This window comes from Anomaloglossus baeobatrachus, chromosome 12, assembly GCF_048569485.1.
Source record: "Anomaloglossus baeobatrachus isolate aAnoBae1 chromosome 12, aAnoBae1.hap1, whole genome shotgun sequence".
Classification (NCBI taxonomy): domain Eukaryota; kingdom Metazoa; phylum Chordata; class Amphibia; order Anura; family Aromobatidae; genus Anomaloglossus; species Anomaloglossus baeobatrachus.
Genome location: NC_134364.1, coordinates 5,123,826 through 5,146,732, shown reverse-complemented (window position 1 = coordinate 5,146,732; position 22,907 = coordinate 5,123,826). Strand labels below are relative to the sequence as shown.

The following is a 22,907-nucleotide window of genomic DNA, read 5'->3' as shown; positions in this document are numbered from 1 at the left end:
AGGGCTGCAATTAACTCTGAAGGCGTCTCCCTCGTTAACCTGTAATCAATGAAGTAGTTAAAAGGTCTGGGGTTGATTACAGGTGTGTGGTTTTGCATTTGGAAGCTGTTGCTGTGACCAGACAACATGCGGTCTAAGGAACTCTCAATTGAGGTGAAGCAGAACATCCTGAGGCTGAAAAAAAAGAAAAAATCCATCAGAGAGATAGCAGACATGCTTGGAGTAGCAAAATCAACAGTCGGGTACATTCTGAGAAAAAAGGAATTGACTGGTGAGCTTGGGAACTCAAAAAGGCCTGGGCGTCCACGGATGACAAAAGTGGTGGATGATCGCCGCATACTTTCTTTGGTGAAGAAGAACCCGTTCACAACATCAACTGAAGTCCAGAACACTCTCAGTGAAGTAGGTGTATCTGTCTCTAAGTCACCAGTAAAGAGAAGACTCCATGAAAGTAAATACAAAGGGTTCACATCTAGATGCAAACCATTCATCAATTCCAAAAATAGACAGGCCAGAGTTACATTTGCTGAAAAACACCTCATGAAGCCAGCTCAGTTCTGGAAAAGTATTCTATGGACAGATGAGACAAAGATCAACCTGTATCAGAATGATGGGAAGAAAAAAGTTTGGAGAAGAAAGGGAACGGCACATGATCCAAGGCACACCACATCCTCTGTAAAACATGGTGGAGGCAACGTGATGGCATGGGCATGCATGGCTTTCAATGGCACTGGGTCACTTGTGTTTATTGATGACATAACAGCAGACAAGAGTAGCCGGATGAATTCTGAAGTGTACCGGGATATACTGTCAGCCCAGATTCAGCCAAATGCCGCAAAGTTGGTCGGACGGCGCTTCATAGTACAGATGGACAATGACCCCAAGCATACAGCCAAAGCTACCCAGGAGTTCATGAGTGCAAAAAAGTGGAACATTCTGCAATGGCCAAGTCAATCACCAGATCTTAACCCAATTGAGCATGCATTTCACTTGCTCAAATCCAGACTTAAGACGGAAAGACCCACAAACAAGCAAGACTTGAAGGCTGCGGCTGTAAAGGCCTGGCAAAGCATTAAGAAGGAGGAAACCCAGCGTTTGGTGATGTCCATGGGTTCCAGACTTAAGGCAGTGATTGCCTCCAAAGGATTCGCAACAAAATATTGAAAATAAAAATATTTTTTTTGGGTTTGGTTTATTTGTCCAATTACTTTTGACCTCCTAAAATGTGGAGTGTTTGTAAAGAAATGTGACAATTCCTACAATTTCTATCAGATATTTCTGTTCAAACCTTCAAATTAATCGTTACAATCTGCACTTGAATTCTGTTGTAGAGGTTTCATTTCAAATCCAATGTGGTGGCATGCAGAGCCCAACTCGCGGACATTTTGTCACTGGCCAAAGATTTCTGGACCTAACTGTATTAGTCATGGGTGTATTAATACATGCTCTGTGTTGACTGACAGATTATACTGTATACATACTTTAAAAAGACGCAATGACAGAAAAGTATAATGTGACCCAACATCATCGCCCATCACAGAGTGACATCATCATCACCCATCACGGGACGACATCATCATCACATAACGTGGCGACGTCATCAGCACATCACGTGGCGACGTCATCAGCACATCGCGTGGCGACGTCATCAGCACATCGTGTGGCGACATCATCAGCACATCGCGTGGCGATGTCATCAGCACATCGCGTGGCGACGTCATCAGCACATCGCGGGGCGACGTCATCAGCACATCGCGGGGCGACGTCATCAGCACATCGCGGGGCGACGTCATCAGCACATCGCGGGGCGACGTCATCGCACATAAGAATCATAAAAAATAAAGGTAAAGCAGCCCATAAAAAGCGACCCTGTAAATAGATAAATAATAATGACGGCCTGGAGAGTGGAGTGTGATGACTGGAGGACGTCTGTATAGGTCAGGGCAGCCATCACTCCAGAATACAAGAATAAAATAATGTCAATCCAAGACCAAAATACAGGGTAATACAGGACTACAAACCCAAAAGAGCGTCTGTGAGGGAAATCCTGGGATATTAAGAGGAATGATGATGTCCAGTCATCATTTCTCTCATCACCCCCCTGAGGGCAACCCCCCTCCCTTGTCCCTTCACACACTGAGGTACTTCTCAGATGCCAGCATCTGGAAAGGTGTGAAGTCCCACTTACACCTCCAACAGCCATCTCCTCTGATATGGAGATTGCTTGTTCTCTCAGGCCTCTAAAACACAGAGAGAGGAAGACCCCCTGGGAGCTGTGTCCACTCATCAAAGAGAGTGGGCAGGGACCTAGCAAAACCAAAAGTAGCTAGTCCCCGCAGGAGAGCATACTGCTGGCTCCGTAATATCATACCCAATTATGATATTACCGTGCGTCTCAGCCATACACCTCCTACATCGTTAGAATCGGGACTTCAAGCCGAATCTGTGCATATCCTCGACGTCTATATGGCACCCTGGGGCGGCGAGATATAGAGAACTGCTAGTGGGAGTCCGGTAAATGAGTCGTGCTTGGACTCAAAATGCAGAGGGGACCCGGGCGGATCTGATGGCACCAGAACCATCCCGATCGGACCTCCCAGTCCGGAGTTGCAGGTAATAGCCCCTTCTGGGATATTACTCTGACTCAATGCAGTGGGAGTGGCAGTGCTTCCCTGTGAGGTCACTAAGGTAGGAGGGGACCTGGATTTGCCCAGGTTGATAACCCTACTTCGGCCATTTCCCAGTGTTCTTTTGCTCGGGGGTCTGGTCAGGGAAGACCTGTGAGAGAGATCCTGGAAACCTGGTCCACGGCACCCCCCTGTGGCCAGACGCACAAGGTAACTGCTGGAACTGTGTATGCCTGTTTGTAAACCATGCTTTGATTGTAACTGTACTCTGACCTATGTATATTCTGTAGATTCCCTATTGTATATATTGTAGTTTCTAGTGTGGCTTCGGCCGATTAAAATATATAATTAATCTTGGGTTGTTCTGTTATCTCGATCTTGAATCCCACGTCTGTGTGTTCGGCTAATAGTTACCGTAAATCGGTTGGTGGCAGCGAGTTGTGCCAAGGATTATTGTGGGGAGGCCAGTGAGATTCGGGGAGATTTTATATATTCCGCCCGCGGAGGTCGGGGGAATATATACCCTACTCTCACCGGGGACCCTTCAATAATCGGCATAAGTAGTATAGCGGCCTCCTTGCTTATTGTCGGGCAATTCCATAATTGGCCTGACTATAAGAGGGGCGCTAGAGAGCGCGTCACGTGCTCTGTCTGTCGGTCGGGAGGTATAAAGGAGGGGTGACCCCCACTTGTTACCCCCCGATCGTGACATTGGTGGCCAGCGTGGGGGATTTCTGAGTGACCCCCCCCGGTGTTTCGTGACATATTGGTGGCATAGCGGTGGGATCGAGATAATAGTGTGTGTGAGTGTGAGACCCATACTCCCAGACACTAAAGACTGCCTGCAGCAGCTGTGGCTGCTGGGGTCTTCAGACCAGACCAACACTAGAGTGTCAGAGTGCAGATACTGTGCGGTGTGTGGGTGCATCAGGTGGCAGTTCTGTGTCAGTGACCAAAGTCTGCAAGAATGGCTGATGGCACCAGGAGCAGAGCTATGCAACTGGCAATGCTAAGGCAGGAGCCGAAGAGAGGGAGGACGGTGCTGTGGACAACAATGAGGAGGTTGACCACGAGTCCTCCAGGAGCCCGACGCCAGAGAACCGTTCTGCAGAGGACAGCGCACAACCTGGCAATTATGGACAAGATGAGGAGCAGCTCACCCAAGGGTCCTCAACGAGCCAGATGCCAGCCCTCCGCTCTGCAATGGACAGTGAATCACCAGGCTCCGCAGCGGGCCGCAGATCACCACATGCCATTCCACCGAGCCGGGCAGGCTCGGATAGCCTTCTTCAAATGGCTATGGCCCTACTCCAGGCTGGAGACCGGGAGGGCTACAAGGAACTCATGGCAGAGCGCAAGGCAGAGCGTGAGGCTGCGGAGCGAGAGCGCAGGGCAGAACGTGAGGCTGCAGAGCGCAGGGCAGCATGTGAGGCTGAGGCTGCGGAGCGGCAGGCAGCGCGTGAAGAGCAAGAGCGACAGGCAGACCGTGACCACCAGCTACATCTAGCCAAGCTCCAGCCCTCATCAGCCACACGTGACCTTCAAGACACCAAAGGTCCGTGTTGAGGACTTTCCCGTGCTGGAGAAGGATGGAGACTTGGACTCTTTCCTGACTGCTTTTGAACGGACTTGCTTGCAGCACCATCTGGACAAGGACCAGTGGGCCAAATACCTGACCCCCCGTTTAAGGGGTAAGGCCCTGGAAATCCTTGGGGACTTGCCTACTGAGGCAGATCAGGGCTACGACACCATCAAGCGGGCCCTGATCCAACAGTACAAGCTCACTCCGGAGTCCTACCGCAAGAAGTTCCGGACCCTGCAGAAGGGACCAAAGGACTCCTGGGCTGACCACCGGCGGGCACTTGCCCGAGCTGCCGACCACTGGACCCAAGGCCTGCAGCTTTCCACCGGACCAGAGATCCTAGACTTGGTCATCACAGAGCAACTCTTGTGGAACTGCCCTGAGGATCTCCGCCAGTTCATCCGAGACCAGAAGCCAAAGGGGTCCACGCCTACAGCTGCCCTGGCTGATGACTACACCAACAATCGGGCCCCTGAGGCCAGGAGAGCGGCCACCAGTAGCACCTGGAGAGGGGGTAAGATGAATTCTGCGACTGCCCCACCTGCCCCTAGACTGCAGGGGGTGTCCCCCTCAACTCCCCTCTCCAGGCCCGTGGCAGAACCAAGACGGTGCCACCAGTGCAACCAACCTGGACATTTCAAGGCCATGTGCCCTCAGCGTCCCAAGGCCCCGGCTCCGTCCCCGTCCCAGGGCCGCCCAAGGTGTATTGTGTGGGTGGGGGTGGTGGTAGGTCCCTGGACAGCTTCCAACCTGTCACCGTCGGCCAGTCTGACCATGGGACTGCGAGACAGCGCCTCGGAGGTGACTCTGGTGCGGCCTGAGATGGTGTCCCCCCAAGACTTGGTACCCGGAAAAACCCTCGCTGTCTCCGGAATTGGAGGCATTGACCCGGCGCTGCCCATCGCCAGCGTTTATATGGACTGGGTCGCAGGACGAGGGGTGAGGGAGGTGGGGGTAACTGATCGGATCCCTGCAAACGTGCTACTTGGGACAGATTTGGGGCAGATAACCTCCCAGTTTGGGCCCCCCCCCAAGGGCTGAACCTTCAGCCAGTACTGACATGCCTCCGGACAATGTTAATGTGTTCTCTATGAATGATGTAAGGGAGGAGGGAGTGAACTCTGATATTTCTGCTTGCATAGACACACACGCAGCTGCAGCTGTGACAAGGGAGGGGGTCAGAGAAAGGTGTGACATTGCCTCTACAAGTAATCAGCCAGTGAGCTGGGATCTGTTGCCCTCTGCAGGGATAAGCAGAGAGCAGGGTGCTGCAGGGGGAGGACCAGTGTGTGGGGTGGGGGCTACCACAGCAAATGTGGGGTCCCCAGAGATTTCACAGCGGGGTTCTGGCAGGTGAGATTGGGGCCGGGCCCGGAGCGGAAGTGCTCCCAGGTAAGATCTCGGTGCATGGTTCCCCCACAACCGGGGTGTCAGGAAGCCAGGTAGGTCTGCCTGAACCGGCGACTTGGTCAGGAACGGAGGAGGAGCAGGCACGACCCACGGTCGCAGCGGCTGTGGCCGCTGTCACCCGCAGTGGGAGTGCTGGAACCCAAGGGGCCTCCCGGAGGTCCGATGGCTCTTCCCCTTCTGACCAAGTGGCAGCCGAGTCAGGCGGAGGCCAGGACACAGGTCCCGGGGTACTGACCGAAGATGTGACAGTCTCGTCGATTCTGGCCACATCTAGTCAGGGGTTTCAGGCAGCGTTAGAAGCTGACGACAGCCTGAAAGCTCTTAAGGAGCAGGCGGCACAGCCTCCCTCGGACTCGGACCCGGAGCGAGTGGTCTGGGACCAAGGACGGCTGTACCGGGTCACGGTCCAGCAGGGTTCACCGGAGGCGTGGCCCAGGGACCGACAGTTGGTGGTACCCTATCCGTTCCGGACGGAGTTGTTGCGGATCGCACATGAGATTCCGATGGCCGGACACCTAGGGATCTCTAAGACCAAGGCCAGGTTAAACCAGCATTTATACTGGCCAAAAATGGGGGCCGATGTGGCTGCCTACTGCCGTTCGTGTGAAACCTGTCAGAGAGTGGGGAAGGCGGGGCCACACCCCAAAGCCCCACTGGTATCTCTGCCCATCATCGATGAGCCTTTCAGGAGGGTGGCTGTGGATCTGGTCGGCCCGCTGGCCATCCCCAGTAGCTCCGGGAAACGCTTCATACTGACGGTAGTGGACTATGCCACCCGGTACCCAGAAGCAGTGGCCTTGTCGTCCATTCGGGCTGACAAGGTGGCCACCGCATTGCTGGAGATTTTCTCCCGAGTGGGTTTTCCCCAGGAAATGCTCACTGACCGGGGGACCCAATTCATGTCCCAGCTGATGGAGGCCCTCTGTAAGCAAGTCCAGGTGCGACATCTGGTGGCCAGCCCGTACCATCCACAGACTAATGGCCTGTGTGAGCTGTTCAATGGCACCTTAAAGCAGATGCTTAAGATGTTGGTCGACTCCCATGGGCGTGACTGGGAGCTGTATCTCCCTCACCTGTTATTTGCTTACCGGGAGGTTCCACAGGCCTCAACGGGATTCTCACCATTTGAGCTCCTGTACGGGCGACGTGTGCGGGGCCCCCTGGCTCTGGTGAAAGAGGCTTGGGAAGGGGATTTGGCCACCCCTGGAGTGTCGGTTATCGAGTATGTCATGCGCTTCCGGGACAAAATGCAGGCCTTGACGCAACTGGTACACGACAATATGGCTCAAGCCCAGGCCGATCAGAAGCGTTGGTATGACCAGAACGCTTGTGAGAGGACCTACCAAGTGGGTCAAAAGGTGTGGGTACTGGTCCCCGTACCACAGGACAAGCTTCAGGCAGCCTGGGAAGGCCCATACCTCGTGTACCAGCAGCTCAACCCTGTGACGTACCTGGTCACCCTGGACCCTGCTCGTGGAAGGCGGAAGCCCTTCCATGTGAACATGATGAAGGCACATCATGAGCGGGAGGCGTGTGCGCTCCCCGTGTGCAACCTGCCCGAGGAGGGAGAAGCGGAAACCCTCTTGGATATGCTAGCCCAGGTTAGGGCAGGCGGATCCATTGAGGATGTGGAGGTTGGCCACCAGCTCTTGGAGGACCAACGGTCCCAGCTGTGGGCCACCCTACACCCCTTCCGGGGGTTGTTTACCAACCAGCCCGGAAAGACTGACTTGGCTGTCCATCACGTGGACACTGGGGATCATCCCCCGATCCGGCGTTCAGCATATCGGGTCTCCCTGGAGGTGCAGCGACACATGCGCCAGGAGATTGACGAGATGCTGAAGCTGGGGGTGATCCAGGCATCCAACAGCGCTTTGGCCTCGCCTGTAGTCCTCGTCCCTAAAAAGGACCGAACCACTCGGTTCTGCGTGGACTACAGGGGGCTCAATGCTGTCACGGTTGCCGATGCGTACCCAATGCCAAGCATCGATGACCTGCTCGATCAGTTGGCCGGGGCTCAGTACCTGACCATCATGGATCTGAGCCGGGGATATTGGCAGATCCCCCTGACTCGCAAGGCCAGGGAACGCTCTGCCTTTATTACCCCATTTGGACTGTACGAGTCCACGGTGATGCCATTTGGGATGAGGAATGCCCCTGCCACTTTCCAGCGGATGGTCAACACCCTGCTCACGGGACTTGAAGGGTACACGGCCGCGTACCTGGATGACATTGCCGTCTTCAGTCCCACCTGGGAGGACCACCTAGAGCATCTAGCACAGGTGCTCAGGCGGATCCACCAGGCAGGTTTGACCATCAAGCCGGGAAAGTGTCAGCTGGCCATGAGCGAGGTCCAGTACCTCGGTCACCGGGTAGGCGGGAGAACACTGATGCCCGAGCCTGAGAAAGTGGAGGCCATCGCATCCTGGCCCACCCCCAGGACCAAGAAGCAGGTGATGTCCTTCTTGGGGACCGCCGGGTACTATAGGAGGTTTGTTCCACGCTATAGTAGCCTGCCAAAGCCCTTGACGGACCTCACCAAGAAGAAGCTGCCCTCTGCAGTCGATTGGACAATGGACTGCGAGACAGCTTTCCGGGCCCTAAAGGACGCCCTGTTCAGCCCGCCCGTGCTACAGGCAGCCGACTTCACGCAGCCGTTTGTAGTACAGACCGATGCCAGTGACTTCGGCCTCGGTGCGGTGCTCAGCCAGGTGGACTCTGCGAGCCAAGAGCACCCAGTCTTGTACCTGAGCAGGAAGCTGTTACCGAGGGAGGTGGCCTATTCCACGATGGAAAAGGAATGCCTGGCCATAGTGTGGGCTCTGCAGCGTGTGCAACCCTATCTATACGGGCGCCACTTCATCGTGGAGACGGACCACAATTCCCTCAGCTGGTTACACACCGTCTCTGGGACAAATGGGAGGTTGTTGCGATGGAGCCTTTGCGCTCCAGCAATACCACTTCACCATTCGCCACAAAAGGGGCCGTGACCACGGTAACGCAGACGGGCTGTCCCGACAAGGAGAGGTCGCGGACGGGCGCACGGGGGAACACCGGAGTGTGCTGCCCCCTAGCGCCCTCAAAAGGGGGGAGGTGTGAGGGAAATCCTGGGATATTAAGAGGAATGATGATGTCCAGTCATCATTTCTCTCATCACCCCCCTGAGGGCAACTCCCTCCCTTGTCCCTTCACACACTGAGGTACTTCTCAGATGCCAGCATCTGGAAAGGTGTGAAGTCCCACTTACACCTCCAACAGCCATCTCCTCTGATATGGAGATTGCTTGTTCTCTCAGGCCTCTAAAAAACAGAGAGAGGAAGACCCCCTGGGAGCTGTGTCCACTCATCAAAGAGAGTGGGCAGGGACCTAGCAAAACCAAAAGTAGCTAGTCCCCGCAGGAGAGCATACTGCTGGCTCCGTAATATCATACCCAGTTATGATATTACCGTGCGTCTCAGCCATACACCTCCTACATCGTTAGAATCGGGACTTCAAGCCGAATCTGTGCATATCCTCGACGTCTATATGGCACCCTGGGGCGGCGAGATATAGAGAACTGCTAGTGGGAGTCCGGTAAATGAGTCGTGCTTGGACTCAAAATGCAGAGGGGACCCGGGCGGATCTGATGGCACCAGAACCATCCCGATCGGACCTCCCAGTCCGGAGTTGCAGGTAATAGCCCCTTCTGGGATATTACTCTGACTCAATGCAGGGGGAGTGGCAGTGCTTCCCTGTGAGGTCAGTAAGGTAAGAGGGGACCTGGATTTGCCCAGGTTGATAACCCTACTTCGGCCATTTCCCAGTGTTCTTTTGCTCGGGGGTCTGGTCAGGGAAGACCTGTGAGAGAGATCCTGGAAATCTGGTCCACGGCGCCCCCCTCTGGCCAGACGCACAAGGTAACTGCTGGAACTGTGTATGCCTGTTTGTAAACCATGCTTTGATTGTAACTGTACTCTGACCTATGTATATTCTGTAGATCTCCTATTGTATATATTGTAGTTTCTAGTGTGGCTTCGGCCGATTAAATTATATAATTAATCTTGGGCTGTTCTGTTATCTCGATCTTGAATCCCACGTCTGTGTGTTCGGCTAATAGTTACCGTAAATCGGTTGGTGGCAGCGAGTTGTGCCAAGGATTATTGTGGGGAGGCCAGTGAGATTCGGGGAGATTTTATATATTCCGCCCGCGGAGGTCGGGGGAATATATACCCTACTCTCACCGGGGACCCTTCAATAATCGGCATAAGTAGTATAGCGGCCTCCTTGCTTATTGTCGGGCAATTCCATAATTGGCCTGACTATAAGAGGGGCGCTAGAGAGCGCGCCACGTGCTCTGTCTGTCGGTCGGGAGGTATAAAGGAGGGTTGACCCCCACTTGTTACCCCCCGATTGTGACGTACTGGTAGCCAGCGCGGGGGATTTCTGAGTGACCCCCCCCGGTGGTTCGTGACAGCGTCCATCACTTGCTGCTCCACCACCAGGGGGAAACCAGCCACAGTATAAGAAAATTGGGGGAATAATGTCCAGATGGAAAAGGGAGTTGTGCTCAGTTTGATAATTAACCCTCGTTGAGAAATGGCCGAGGTACATCAGAGAGGAACCAAACGCCGCCACTCCAAGTGATGTGAGCCACCCACCTCCTCTTTTAGAACCCTCTGCTGCCATCCTCCACCACCACGACATTCCCCTGCTTCCATCCTCAGACCCCTCTGCTCCCATACTTCTCCACCACCACACCCTTCTCCGGCCTCCATCCTCAGACCCCTCTGCTCCCATACTTCTCCACCACCACACCCTTCTCCGGCCTCCATCCTCAGACCTCTCTGCTCCCATACTTCTCCACCACCACACCCTTCTCCGGCCTCCATCGTCAGACCCCTCTGCTCCCATACTTCTCCACCACCACACCCTTCTCCGGCCTCCATCCTTAGACCCCTCTGCTCCCATACTTCTCCACCACCACACCCTTCTCCGGCCTCCATCCTCAGACCTCTCTGCTCCCATACTTCTCCACCACCACACCCTTCTCCGGCCTCCATCCTCAGACCCCTCTGCTCCCATACTTCTCCACCACCACACCCTTCTCCGGCCTCCATCCTCAGACCTCTCTGCTCCCATACTTCTCCACCACCACACCCTTCTCCGGCCTCCATCCTCAGACCTCTCTGCTCCCATACTTCTCCACCACCACACCCTTCTCCGGCCTCCATCCTCAGACCCCTCTGCTCCCATACTTCTCCACCATCACACCCTTCTCCGGCCTCCATCCTCAGACCTCTCTGCTCCCATACTTCTCCACCACCACACCCTTCTCCGGCCTCCATCCTCAGACCTCTCTGCTCCCATACTTCTCCACCACCACACCCTTCACCGGCCTCCATCCTTAGACATCTCTGCTCCCATACTTCTCCACCACCACACCCTTCTCCGGCCTCCATCCTCAGACCTCTCTGCTCCCATACTTCGCCACCACCACACCCTTCTCCGGCCTCCATCCTCAGACCTCTCTGCTCCCATACTTCGCCACCACCACACCCTTCTCCGGCCTCCATCCTCAGACCTCTCTGCTCCCATACTTCTCCACCACCACACCCTTCTCCGGCCTCCATCCTTAGACCTCTTTGCTCCCATACTTCTCCACCACCACACCCTTCTCCGGCCTCCATCCTCAGAGCCCTCTGATCCCATCCTCTGGTCTATGGTTATGTGCCCTTCCCAACCTAAAAATAGCTGCCCAAAGCCGCCCAAGGAGTGGCGCATCCATAACATGCTCCAATTCTGGTGCTTTACCTGGCTGTCAGATACCCCCATTACTTACCCAGTAAGTAAAAGAAAAAAACATAAGCAAAAAAAAAGTTTATTTGAAAAAACAATACCCAACTTTTTCCCTTGTTCGCCAATGTATTAAAAAAAAAGAAAAACCCATGCAGGTCCACCATATCCAAGGATTTCAATGTAGTCCAGGCAAAGAAAGAAGAAAGAGCTAAAAAGAGAGAAACAGAAACAAGACACCGTCCCTCAGTCACCAATTTATTCGAAAGCAAAGTTCCCACATCCGACCTAGTCTAGCGGTTCCCACAATGTTCCTCGATTGCATACATCAAAAGCTATGGAGACACAGAAGGAGGCTCCATAGACTTTGAGCAGCAGACAGTCTCGGCTCATGCTGTACTCCGGTAGATCCGACGACTCTGAAGAACAGTAACATTCCTGATGTCGCCACTCATCAGAGTCGCCGGGTCTCCCGGAGTACAGCATGGGCCGAAAGTGGCTGCTGCTCAATGTCTATGGAGCCTCGCTCTGCGGCTAGATAGCCTCTATGAAATTGAGGAATGTGGTAGGAACCACTGGACTATGTCGGACCGGGGAACTTTGTTTTCAAATAAATTGGTGAATGAGGAACAGTGTCTTGTTTATTTTTACTCCCTGTTTATGTTTTTAATGGTTATTTTAGTGGACTATGTCTGATTCTCCGGACTACGACGGACCTGCATGTTTTTTGTTTTTTTTTTCTTTTTAATAAATTGGTGAACCAGGGAAAAAGTTGGGGACTGCATTTTCAAATAAACTGTGTGTTTTTGTTTTGTTTTGTTTTTTCTTTTTACTTACTGAGTTAGTAATGGGGGTGTCTGATAGAGATAGTGTCTCCACTACTAACCCGGGGCCTTGATGCCAGCTGACATTACACAGCTGACATCAAAACCATTACCCCGACTGCCACCGTTCCGGGAACAGTCGGGTAAAGTGACGCATCTAATTGATGTGTCATTTGCGGGGAGGCTGCGAGCTGCTGTTTTTAGACTGGGAAGGCCCAATAACCATAGACCATCACAGCCTGTTAATACCAGCCCCCAGCTGTCTGCTTTGTCTGGGCTGATTATCAAAAATAGCGGGGACCCCATGCGGTTTATTTCTTTTCATTCATTATTTATTTGTTTGGTTAATAGCTGTATCATCTATATGCCATAGCTATATATCATGTATCTATCATCTATTTCTCTATTCATCATTGCACATCTTTCTTTAATACATAAACTATTAATTTCAGTGTCATGCGTTTTTTCCCGTACATGTCACACGGATGGACATCTGCATTTTTTGTGCGCACGTAAGTCACTAGATAAACAATAGCAAAAATATATTTCTTTCTACTTAGTTCATTATTATTGACAAAAGTATAGTAATAAGTCAAATCTTTACCAAATGGTAAAATATTGTATAAAGCAAAGTAAAATGTAATATCACTTTCCTAATACTTGCAGATTTGCCATATTCTAATATATTTATGAATGATAATATCAGGGTATTATATTCACCGCGTGTAGAATTATTAGGCAAGTTGTATTTTTGAGGATTTTTTTATTATTGATTAACAACTATGTTCTCAGTCACCCAAAAGACTTATAATTATCAAAGCTTAATATTTTTGGCAGTTGGAGGTTTTTTATTTTAGATTTGGCTTCTTAGGAGGATCTGTTTGTGCAAGTAACTATTACTTTGCAGAATTATTAGGAAACTTAAAAACCAAATCTATTCCCATATCACTTGTTTATTGTCACCCGGTAACCAATATAACTGCACAACATATAGAAATAAGCATTTCTGACATGCAAAAACAAAACCTAAAAAAATGAGTGCCCAATATAGCCCCCTTTCTTTCTGATGACCCTCAGCAGCCGACCATCCATAGATTCTGCCATTGCTTGATCTGTTTACATTGCTTGCAGCAGCCATCACAGCCTCCAGACACCACAGCCTCCAGACACCACAGCCTCCAGACACCACAGCCTCCAGACACTGCTCCCAGAGGTGGACTGTTTTCCCTCCCTGTAGATCTTACATTTTATGAGGGACCACAGGTTCTCTATGGGGTTCAGATCAGGTGAACAAGGGGGCCTTGTCATTATTTTTCATCTTTTAGACCTTTACTGGCCAGCCACGCTATGGAGTAGTTGGATGCATGTGATGGAGCATTGTCCTGCATGAAAATCATGTTTTTCTTGAACGATAGCGACTTCTTCCTGTACCACCGCTTGAAGAAGTTGTCTTCCAGAAACTGTCAGTAGGTCTGGGAGTTGAGCTTCCTCCATCCTCAGCCCGAAAAGGTCCCACAAGTTGATCTTTGCTGATCCCAGCCCATACCAGTGCCCACCTCCACCTTGCTGGCGTCTGAGTCGGAGTGGAGCTCTCTGCCCTTTACTGATCCAGCCTCGGGCCCATCCATCTGCCCATCAAGAGTCACTCTCATTTCATCAGTCCATAAAACCTTTGAAAAATCAGTCTTCAGATATTTCTTGTCCCAGTCTTGAGGTTGTATCTTATGTTTCTTGGTCAGAGGTGGTGGTTTTCAGCCTTCCTTACCTTGGCCATGTCCCTGAGTATAGCACACCTTGTGCTTTCTGATACTCCAGTAACGTTGCAGCTCTGAAATATGGCCAAACTGTTGGCAAATGGCATCTTGGCAGCTTCACGCTTGATTTTCCTCAATTCATGGGCAGTTATTTTGCGCTTTTTTTGCACAACACGCTTCTTGCGACCCTGTTGGCTATTTGCCATTAAACGCTTGATTGTTCGGTGATCACGCTTCAAAAGTTTGGCAATTTCAAGTCTGCTACATCCCTCTGCAAGACATCTCACAATTTTGGAGTTTTCAGAGCCCGTCCAATCTCTCTTCTGACACATTTTGCCAAAGGAAAGGAAGTTGCTTAATAATTAAGCCCCCCTTATATAGGGTGTTGATGTCATTACACCGCACCCCTCCTCATTACAGAGGTGCACATCACCTGATTTACTTAATTGGTAGTTGGCTCTCAGCCTATACAGCTTGGAGTAGGACGACATGTATAAAAGGTATCATGTGAGCAAAATACTCATTTGCCTAATAATTCTGCACACAGTGTAGATGGCATCATTGTATCTAATATGTAAGGACATGTGTCACTGTGCCCTACTAAAGCAAGATATTCTGTATCTTACAGCTATGGCCGAGGCTCCGCATATGGAGGGGAGAGATGAAGAGCCCACCAACCTCACCAAACGACTGGGAGATGTGGGGCTAAAGCATGAAAAATGGAGTCCACTCTTCTGCAAATACCTGGGGGTGGAAAGTACACAAAGTTTGGAATATTTGGGTCCTGAAGATTATCAGAAGATAGAGAAGTATGCCGAGTTTCCTTGGGAAAAACAAGCCCTCAAAAAGATGCTGAATATAAATAATCCACAAGCTTCACTGCAAGAAATCCAAGATGGAGAAGTCATAAAAAGAAATAGCAATGAGGTAAAAGGGAAAACACAACTGGATGAAGTGAAAAAATTGATGCTGAATGCCAAAGAAAATATTAAGAAGACTGTGAAGATGGAAGCAGAAGCCTTGAAGAAGTCAAAAGACAAGACTACGAGACCCTCCCAGCCTTTAATGGAGTCTCTGGAGGTAAAGATGGACAAGTATGACCTGACTGTAAAAGAGACGCGACCACCCAGCAGTGAAGGCCTATGTGACACCGATGTTCTGCTGCAGGCCTCTGGAGGACTTTCCCTGGAAGGAATATACCCCACAATGAATCGGGAAGATATTCTACAAAAACGTGACCATCTTCTCACCGTTCCAAGTGACATTTCTCTCACCGGTCCACAACAAAAGCCTGTGCTAGAGCAGAAGCAATTCTCATCCTCCGAAGCGGAGACTACGTTCCATAAATCCATGGAGAAGTTGGGTTTTAGTATTGCTACCTCAGCTAAAGTAGGCTTCTGGGGCATCCAAGCTGAGGGCAGTGTATGCCACAGTTCAGACAGCACGTCAACACAAAAGACAGAGACTCACAATGAACATGCCTATATTTCAACCACAAAGTACTGCTACATTCCTCTGGCCTCCTGCTATATACCGAAGGATCAGCTCCGACTCTCGTCTGCAGCGCTGCAGGAGCTTAAATCAATTGAGGAGCTTTTAGAGTTTTGTAATGAAGCAGAAAAAACAAATATATTAATGGAAAAATATGGAAAATTCTTCAGTCGGTTTGGCTCCCATGCCAATCAGGGGCCTCTTCACTTTGGAGGCATATTCTGGTGGACAGCTACTTCCAAGGGATTTAAGAAAGAAATGCTGGAGAAAGTAAAAAAAGAAACTCAGGAGGTTCTAGATATATCGGTAAGTGTCAGCTACTCAGGGATTTTCTCAGCCGCTGTCAGCAGTGACATAACTAAAACAGACACTAGTCAGTCCTCCAAAAAAAATGACAAGAAGGAGGTTCAAAATGAAGTCCAACTGACGGTGACTAAAACTGGAGGACCACTGACTGTAGATTCCCTCAGCGAGTGGAAGGCCGGACTGGAATCCAAGAATAAGACATGGAGTGTGATAGACCGAGGCTTTTACCTTACTCCAGTTTGGGAAATTTTACTGAATGGGCACAAAGAGAATTTTAGAGACGTTTACCAAATGTCTAAGGATCTAAAGAACATTTATGTAGCTATCACCGGCCTACAACTGAGTTTGCCACTTGCAGAGAACATCTCCACCGCTGTGTTCGATGCCAATTTACTCCTCTCTAAAGTACCATCTTGGACCATCGAGCCGACACAGGAACAGCTGCAGAAACTGATTGATTTCAGACAAGATCTTAATGACAAGACTGGAAATTATAATGTCTGGTTAAACGTTTGCCTGTCTCACGAGGCACTTCACAGTTTCCTCCAGAAGGTTATGGAATCCTACCAACAGAACCCGAAGGTAGATGAGCCTGTCATACGGTCCTTATTAAAATGCCTTCTACAAAACCTTGAATCTGCAGACAAAAATGTAAACTCTTATTCTGCCATAATCAGGTGGTTATATCCAGAGAAGAAAGATAAACCGACTTGTAACATTTCAGATTTTCCTACATTTTTCAATTTATTATCCAAGGCAAAAAATGATCTCCTACAGCTCAGTTCAGATGATGACTCTGAGGCCGGAGACCAAGACATTCAAGTCCAAATCAATGTCCGTATAACTTCCTACTTCAGTTCATTTTTAAGAAACTTGAGAAACATGGGGCAAAAAGAGGAGGAGATGATTGTTGTGTGTGCAGCTAGCTGTGTAGGCTACTCAGCCCAAAAAGATTATTTTCTTCAAAGACTTGGGTGGCCTGAGGTCAACTTCATGGTTAATGAGATGCAAAATCTGTTGAAGGAATATAACACTCTCAAAGATGTGGGAGTCTGCAGAGCTCAAGCTTTCTTATTGGAGGCAGCACTAACAGAAGGTGATGAAACGCACCCCAGATCCACCGAGCAGAAGGCGAAGCTTTTACAACTTACGGTGAAAAGTTTAGAGTCTCTCCTTGAACAAGAAATTGTCAATGTTCTTCAGAAGCACAAAGACCTAAGTGATTTACAGGCCTTAAGTATGGATCTCAAACATTTACATTTAGGTGATTATGAAGCCATGAATATGGGTAGCCTAGCCGAAGAAATAAAAAAAGTTTGTCATGCAACCAACGAAAGTATCACTGCTGAATCTCAACCGACAAGCGTTGCCGATCACAATGTAATGACTTTTAAGCAAGATGTTGTGAAGCTAATGAAGAGTCTGCAGCTTGATCAATACTTTCCGAAAGGTTTGACAAGAAAAAACTTTCATGTAGTCCACACATCCTTGCTGAACAGCCCAGATAATGGGAAAGATCTTCCAAAACATTTTATGCAGATGTTGATGAAATTAGATTATCGATTCAGATACTTAACTTACAATGACAACAATGAAACCAATGACCCCAACAATCCCAGCAGCTCCGAAGACGAGGTCAACACGTTCGGCTCAGTTGACGATTTCCTAAATCTCTGTTCTGAGGAAGAGGTGCTGACTATCTCAGAAAGGAAGGAGACCATACATCCCATGGATCTCTTGATGGCCATGTATCATTGTGCAGATGACTTCATGAGACAGTACATCTTTACAAAATTGTCCTTCTGCCAGTTTGCGCTGCCTTTTCTAGTACCAAGGCCCTATGATTCGGAGATAGAGCTTCCTCTGTGGGCATTTAGACAGGTGCAAAAAAGCGTTCTAGACTTTGACCTCTCTGAAACAGGAACACTTAAAGAGAAATTTATATGTCAAGTGGATGTGCCAATGGTTTCCTTCACCAGGTTTGGATCATATCAATTATCTAAATCTCAACTCTTAACCAATCTATTAAATAAGCACAAACATGACATCTTCTACCACAGGAACTGCCAAGGTAGTGTCAAGAATCCTGTCATGATCGATGGAATGGCAGAAATCTTTTGGTTTTGCCCCAGTGGGAAGGACACAGACCAATTTCCTCAGTGTGCAGCTTTTGTTAACTTGAGGGGCGACGTCCTGGAACATAAGAAACAATCTGAATTTTTGCACAAAATATCTTCAGTCAATGTCATTGTTTATTCAAAGTCAAACTCAAGCAGTGAAATGCCGGGAGACAACTTGAGAAATAAACCCCTGATAATACTCTCCCCAGACAGAGAATCTTCTGTAAATGTGAACACAAACAGCAAGCAAGTCATAATTGGTCTAAAAAACCAGAATGAAGCTAAAGTCCTGGATGAACTAACCGTCTCCCTCAGACGTTTGTTGGCCGCATCTCCCCAGTGTTGCAGTCTTGAAAAGTGTGCAGAAATAGGGAGACAATGCGGGTTCCACGTAGATGAAGACAGTAAGGATTGTGTGGAGGGCAAAGTTAAAGCAAAGGAAATGATGGCCCTCTTGAAACAAAATGATCTGATAACAGCCAAGGAGGAGCTGCTACCTCTATCAGGACGTCTGTGGCACTCGTGGTGCGAAAAAGACAGAGAGCTCACTCACCTACAGAACAAGATGAATCAGAGCATTGAGCATCACCGCAGTCAGACGGAGAAAGACAAAAACTCCGTACGAGAAGAGCAGCTGAAGAAAGCAAGCCAAAATCAGTTCATGAAGGACTTCATTGCTTTACAGACGTCTCTGCCTATGACACCTAAACAGTACTTTCTGCAGTGGTTTAAGATCTTCCTAGATGACCACTCCTACGACCTCATGTCGAGGCTCCGCTATGAATACAACCGGGCATGGACGCTGCTGCAATCAGATCAACCAGACGACAAGGATCGGCTAAAAAAAATACAAGATGACTTGGATTCTCTTTCAGCACAAATGAATGCAAGTAACTTTGGTCTTGAGCACATCCTGAGAGAAATTGGACAAACTTATGAGGCTTTGCATGACTTGCAGCATAAAGATGAATGTTTTGATGAGCTGCCAAAAATTGCTGCTGATATGATGATTTATTATGGATACCACATTGAGCTGATGGACGGAGATGCTTGCTATGTGCCAATCAACTGGATAAAAGCTGTCCTGAAAGAGGTCATTAAGATTATAGGAGATCGGAAGATATTTGTGCTTTCTGTGCTCGGGGTCCAAAGTTCGGGCAAGTCAACCCTCCTGAACACCATGTTTGGCCTTCAGTTTGGTGTGAGCGCCGGCCGATGCACAAGAGGAGCATTTATGCAACTGATGGAAATTGCTGAGGAATTCAAGGATGAGCTTGGCTTTGACTACTTGCTTGTTATTGATACCGAGGGTCTCCGAGCCATGGAACTGTCTAATCAATCAACAATAAATCATGATAATGAATTGGCAACTTTTGTAATTGGCGTCGGCAACATGACATTGATCAACGTCTTTGGAGAAAATCCTTCCGAGATCAAGGACATTCTACAAATAGCCGTCCAAGCATTTCTAAGGATGAAGCAGGTGAAGCTTTCTACAAGTTGCCTCTTTGTGCACCAAAATGTAGGGGAAGTAACCGCACATGATAAAAATGCAGATGGGCGAAGAAATCTCCAGGCAGAGTTGGATAAGATGACTGCCCTCGCTGCTGAGCAAGAAATGTGCCACGTGCAGCGCTTCAGCGACGTCATCAGTTTTAATGCGAATCGCCACATTTATTATTTTTCTCACTTGTGGGAAGGCAATCCACCGATGGCACCACCGAATCCCCACTATAGCGAGAACACACAGAAAGTGAAAGACATGATACTGCACTCCAGAAAAGCAGACTCCCGGGGCATCTTAGACATTTCTGCAGTTAGTGTTCGCATAGACGACCTATGGACTGCGCTGAAAACTGAAAACTTTGTTTTTAGTTTTAAAAATACCTTAGAAATTTCCACTTACAGAAAAGTTGAAAATGAATACAGAAGGCAGACGTGGCAGCTGAGACGACATTTTCTCGAGCTTCAGGCGAAATTGAACATCAGAATCCAGAAAGGTGAAATTAACACTGTGAGCCATAGCAGTATTGAGATGGAGATAAAGGAAAAGTTTGAGTCCATCAAGGCCGAGTTTGAAGCTTTCTTTAATGAGGATAAGGATAAAGAGATATTGATCCAGTGGAAAGCGAACATTCAAAACAGGTTAGATAGTCTACAGAGGGATCTGGTGGAAGAAACCAAGAGGCAAGCGGCAAAGCACATACAGCTCAAAAACAGTCAGAACCAAGTCAATCAGCGGCAGCTGGGCTACGAAGAAGAACTCCACAAGAAGAGTAAGCAGCTAGCCCTCGACCTGAAGGACCAAGGTCTACAGGAATCCGAGCTGAAAGATCAATTCAATGCCCTGTGGCAAAAGTGGGTTACAGAGATCAGCAATACGTCTCCCATCCATGAGGAGCCCCAGATCATCAGACACGCTGAAGATGTCCTGTTCGAATACTACAGAGAAGAAAGCATTAGGAGCAAGAAGCTACCTGACTTCTCAAGGTGGAAATCATTCTGTTTTGATAACTCTAAGCATGTAACTATGAAGAAATTGTACTATTTTTCCTCCCTTGGCGACTCGGAGAAGACAAGCGTTCAGCAATTGTTTGTGAATCTAAACCAAGTCATAACCAGATACTTAGAAGATAAGCAGAGGAAGAAGGTGGACTACACAAAGGAATTCTTCTATGAAATCGTCCAGGAAGTGTCCGATCAAATAAATGAAAAGAAATTCAAAAAATTCACATTAACCAAGAAGTTTAACTTTGAGGTGTGTCTGCACTTCTGTGGAGTGGCCGTTCCCATCTTTCAGTCGATGCACAAGGATTTCCAGCTCACCAATGACCCTGTGGTTATCTTGGAGAGTAAACGGGAGGAGTTTTTCAATTGTTACGAAATTTCTTGTCAAGGAGCCGCTTCGCTTAAGACATTTGCAGATTTCTTATGTAAAAAAATCCTTCAGGCAATGCAACCTGCTCTGTATATAAGGACGGCGATGGCAATTGTGGATGAGATGACCAGCAACTACCCGCCATTCGCCAGTAATCGCTCCAGGCTGGAAACCTACATCCTGATTTCCCTGGCTGAACAGGAAGACTTTGAGAAATACCGGCAATATCTTCATTTTCCGAAGATTTTTTTTCGAGACTTCATTGAAACAAGTGTTAACAATTACTACATAGAGGGACAGTCTCATAGACTAAAGGATGTCTTACACATTAGCCTGGACCATTTCCAAAAACTCATACTCTTAAGCATCGGCAAGTCCACCAGGGCTGTGAAAGATAAAAATGGCAAAGTGTCCGAATGGCTTGATGACTTCTATACGAGGATTGAAGACCATGTGATCTTCACAAGAGCCGACCTGAAGAACATCGAACATCAGGAGATTCAAGACATCGAGTTTATTCAAGAAGTCATGTGCGCATCTTGGAGTGACATTATAGAGGATTTCAAGAAAGTCTTAAATACAAACACTTTTGACTCCTTTGAGACCAAACCTCATGACATACTGGTCAATCAGCTGTGTGGATGCTGGGAGCAATGCCCCTTCTGTGGAGCAATTTGTACCCATACGATTGCCAACCATGATGGTGATCATTCCGTATCATTTCACCGCCCTCAGGCCATCACTGGAATCTCATGGATCAATTCTGATGAGTTTGTCATAGAAATATGTTCTAACCTTGTGAGCTCCAACAACTGTTTGGTGATTGATGACTCAACTCAGGTCCCATACAAAAACTACCGGACCATCGGACCAAACTACGCCAAGTGGAGCATCACCCCAGACAACTCGTTCCAGCCATACTGGAAGTGGTTTGTGTCTCACTTCAGACAAAACCTGGAAGCAGATTATAGGCTTAAATTTAAGAATAGAGGAGCGATCCTGGATCAGTGGACGCAAGTGGACAAGAAGGAAATGATCGCCAAAATGAGAGAAGAACTGTAGGTGCAGGCCAATATAATGACAGAGCAAAGACGAACCTACAGGGGCCATGTTAATGATGCCTTGTGGGGAAGCCTTAAAGGGTTATTCCCAGAATTGCAACGTGGGCTTATAATAATGTACGCATTTATTTAGTTTTGCCAATAAAACTCATTTGTTTAATCTGCTTTTTTTGCACTTAGCTGTGTTTACACTCCAGTCTACATTGGAATGGTCCTGTAGCAGTTTCAGTGCTCATGGTTGATAATGTGCAGCGCAGTCTCCGCTGTCACCAGGGCTGGGAACTGGGACGTGTCTAGAAAGGAGCTTCTACGGTGAGGAACGATGTCACAGGACAAGGCGAAACCTCTTTCATTACAGTGTGGAAGGAAAGCATAGTGGAAAGATGTACTGTAGGATGGGCTGGATGCAGCTTTATATAGGGAGCTGAGAATAGAGAAACCCTACAGGATGGGGCTCTGTATAGAGGGGTAAGAGAGACATATACTGCAGGGGGGCTACGAATCTCTTTTTTTTTTGTATTCAGTACAAACAGGGAGTGGCCCCCTTCTCAGCGAGCTGGACATTTCATGCTGTGAATCCCCCTGACTGTGTGTGTCCTGTTGGGACCCGGTCGCTCTCAGCCCTTAGCCACATTGAGGCCTATTTTAGACCCATGGTAAGGTTTTAATATTAGAGAGTGTAGGTACTATCCCAACTGGGTACACCTTGGCGTTGGTGGGATAGCTTTATGCTTTTTTTGATCAAAAACAGTGTTTACTAAGTACCCTATGTTTATATGCACTATGCTTTTATTTAGTTACAGCAGGGTATTTTTTCACAATTTTTTCCTTGGTTTCTCTGAATCTCCAGAAGTGCTGTAATGAGAGCTATAGAGAAGTATGGGGTTTTGTACAGAGGGACCTAAAGAAACCATGTACTGCAGGATGGGGCTTTGTATACAGTTGACAGAAAAGGATGAAATGGTATAGAAGGGAGCTCTGTATAAAGTACTGCAAGATTTGACTCTGTATAGAGGGGCTAAGATGATATACCCCAGGATGGGACCGTATACAGGGGCTGAGATTAGTTGAGCTTTGTGCAT

The 22,907-nt window shown here is 48.6% G+C and overlaps 1 protein-coding gene across 3 annotated transcripts in view; it reads left to right on the top strand.

Annotated features, from left to right (window-relative positions):
* Positions 1 to 22,314, top strand: part of LOC142258615 (interferon-induced very large GTPase 1-like) — a 64,656-nt gene extending 42,342 nt beyond the window's left edge. For all 3 annotated transcript variants that reach the window (XM_075331253.1, XM_075331252.1, XM_075331251.1), the window contains exon 2: positions 14,598 to 22,314. In XM_075331253.1, coding sequence (XP_075187368.1) covers positions 14,600 to 21,826 — 7,227 coding nt within the window. In that variant the 5' untranslated portion in view covers positions 14,598 to 14,599 and the 3' untranslated portion in view covers positions 21,827 to 22,314. The remainder of the gene's footprint in view (positions 1 to 14,597) is intronic.
* Positions 22,315 to 22,907: the final 593 nt, after the last annotated feature.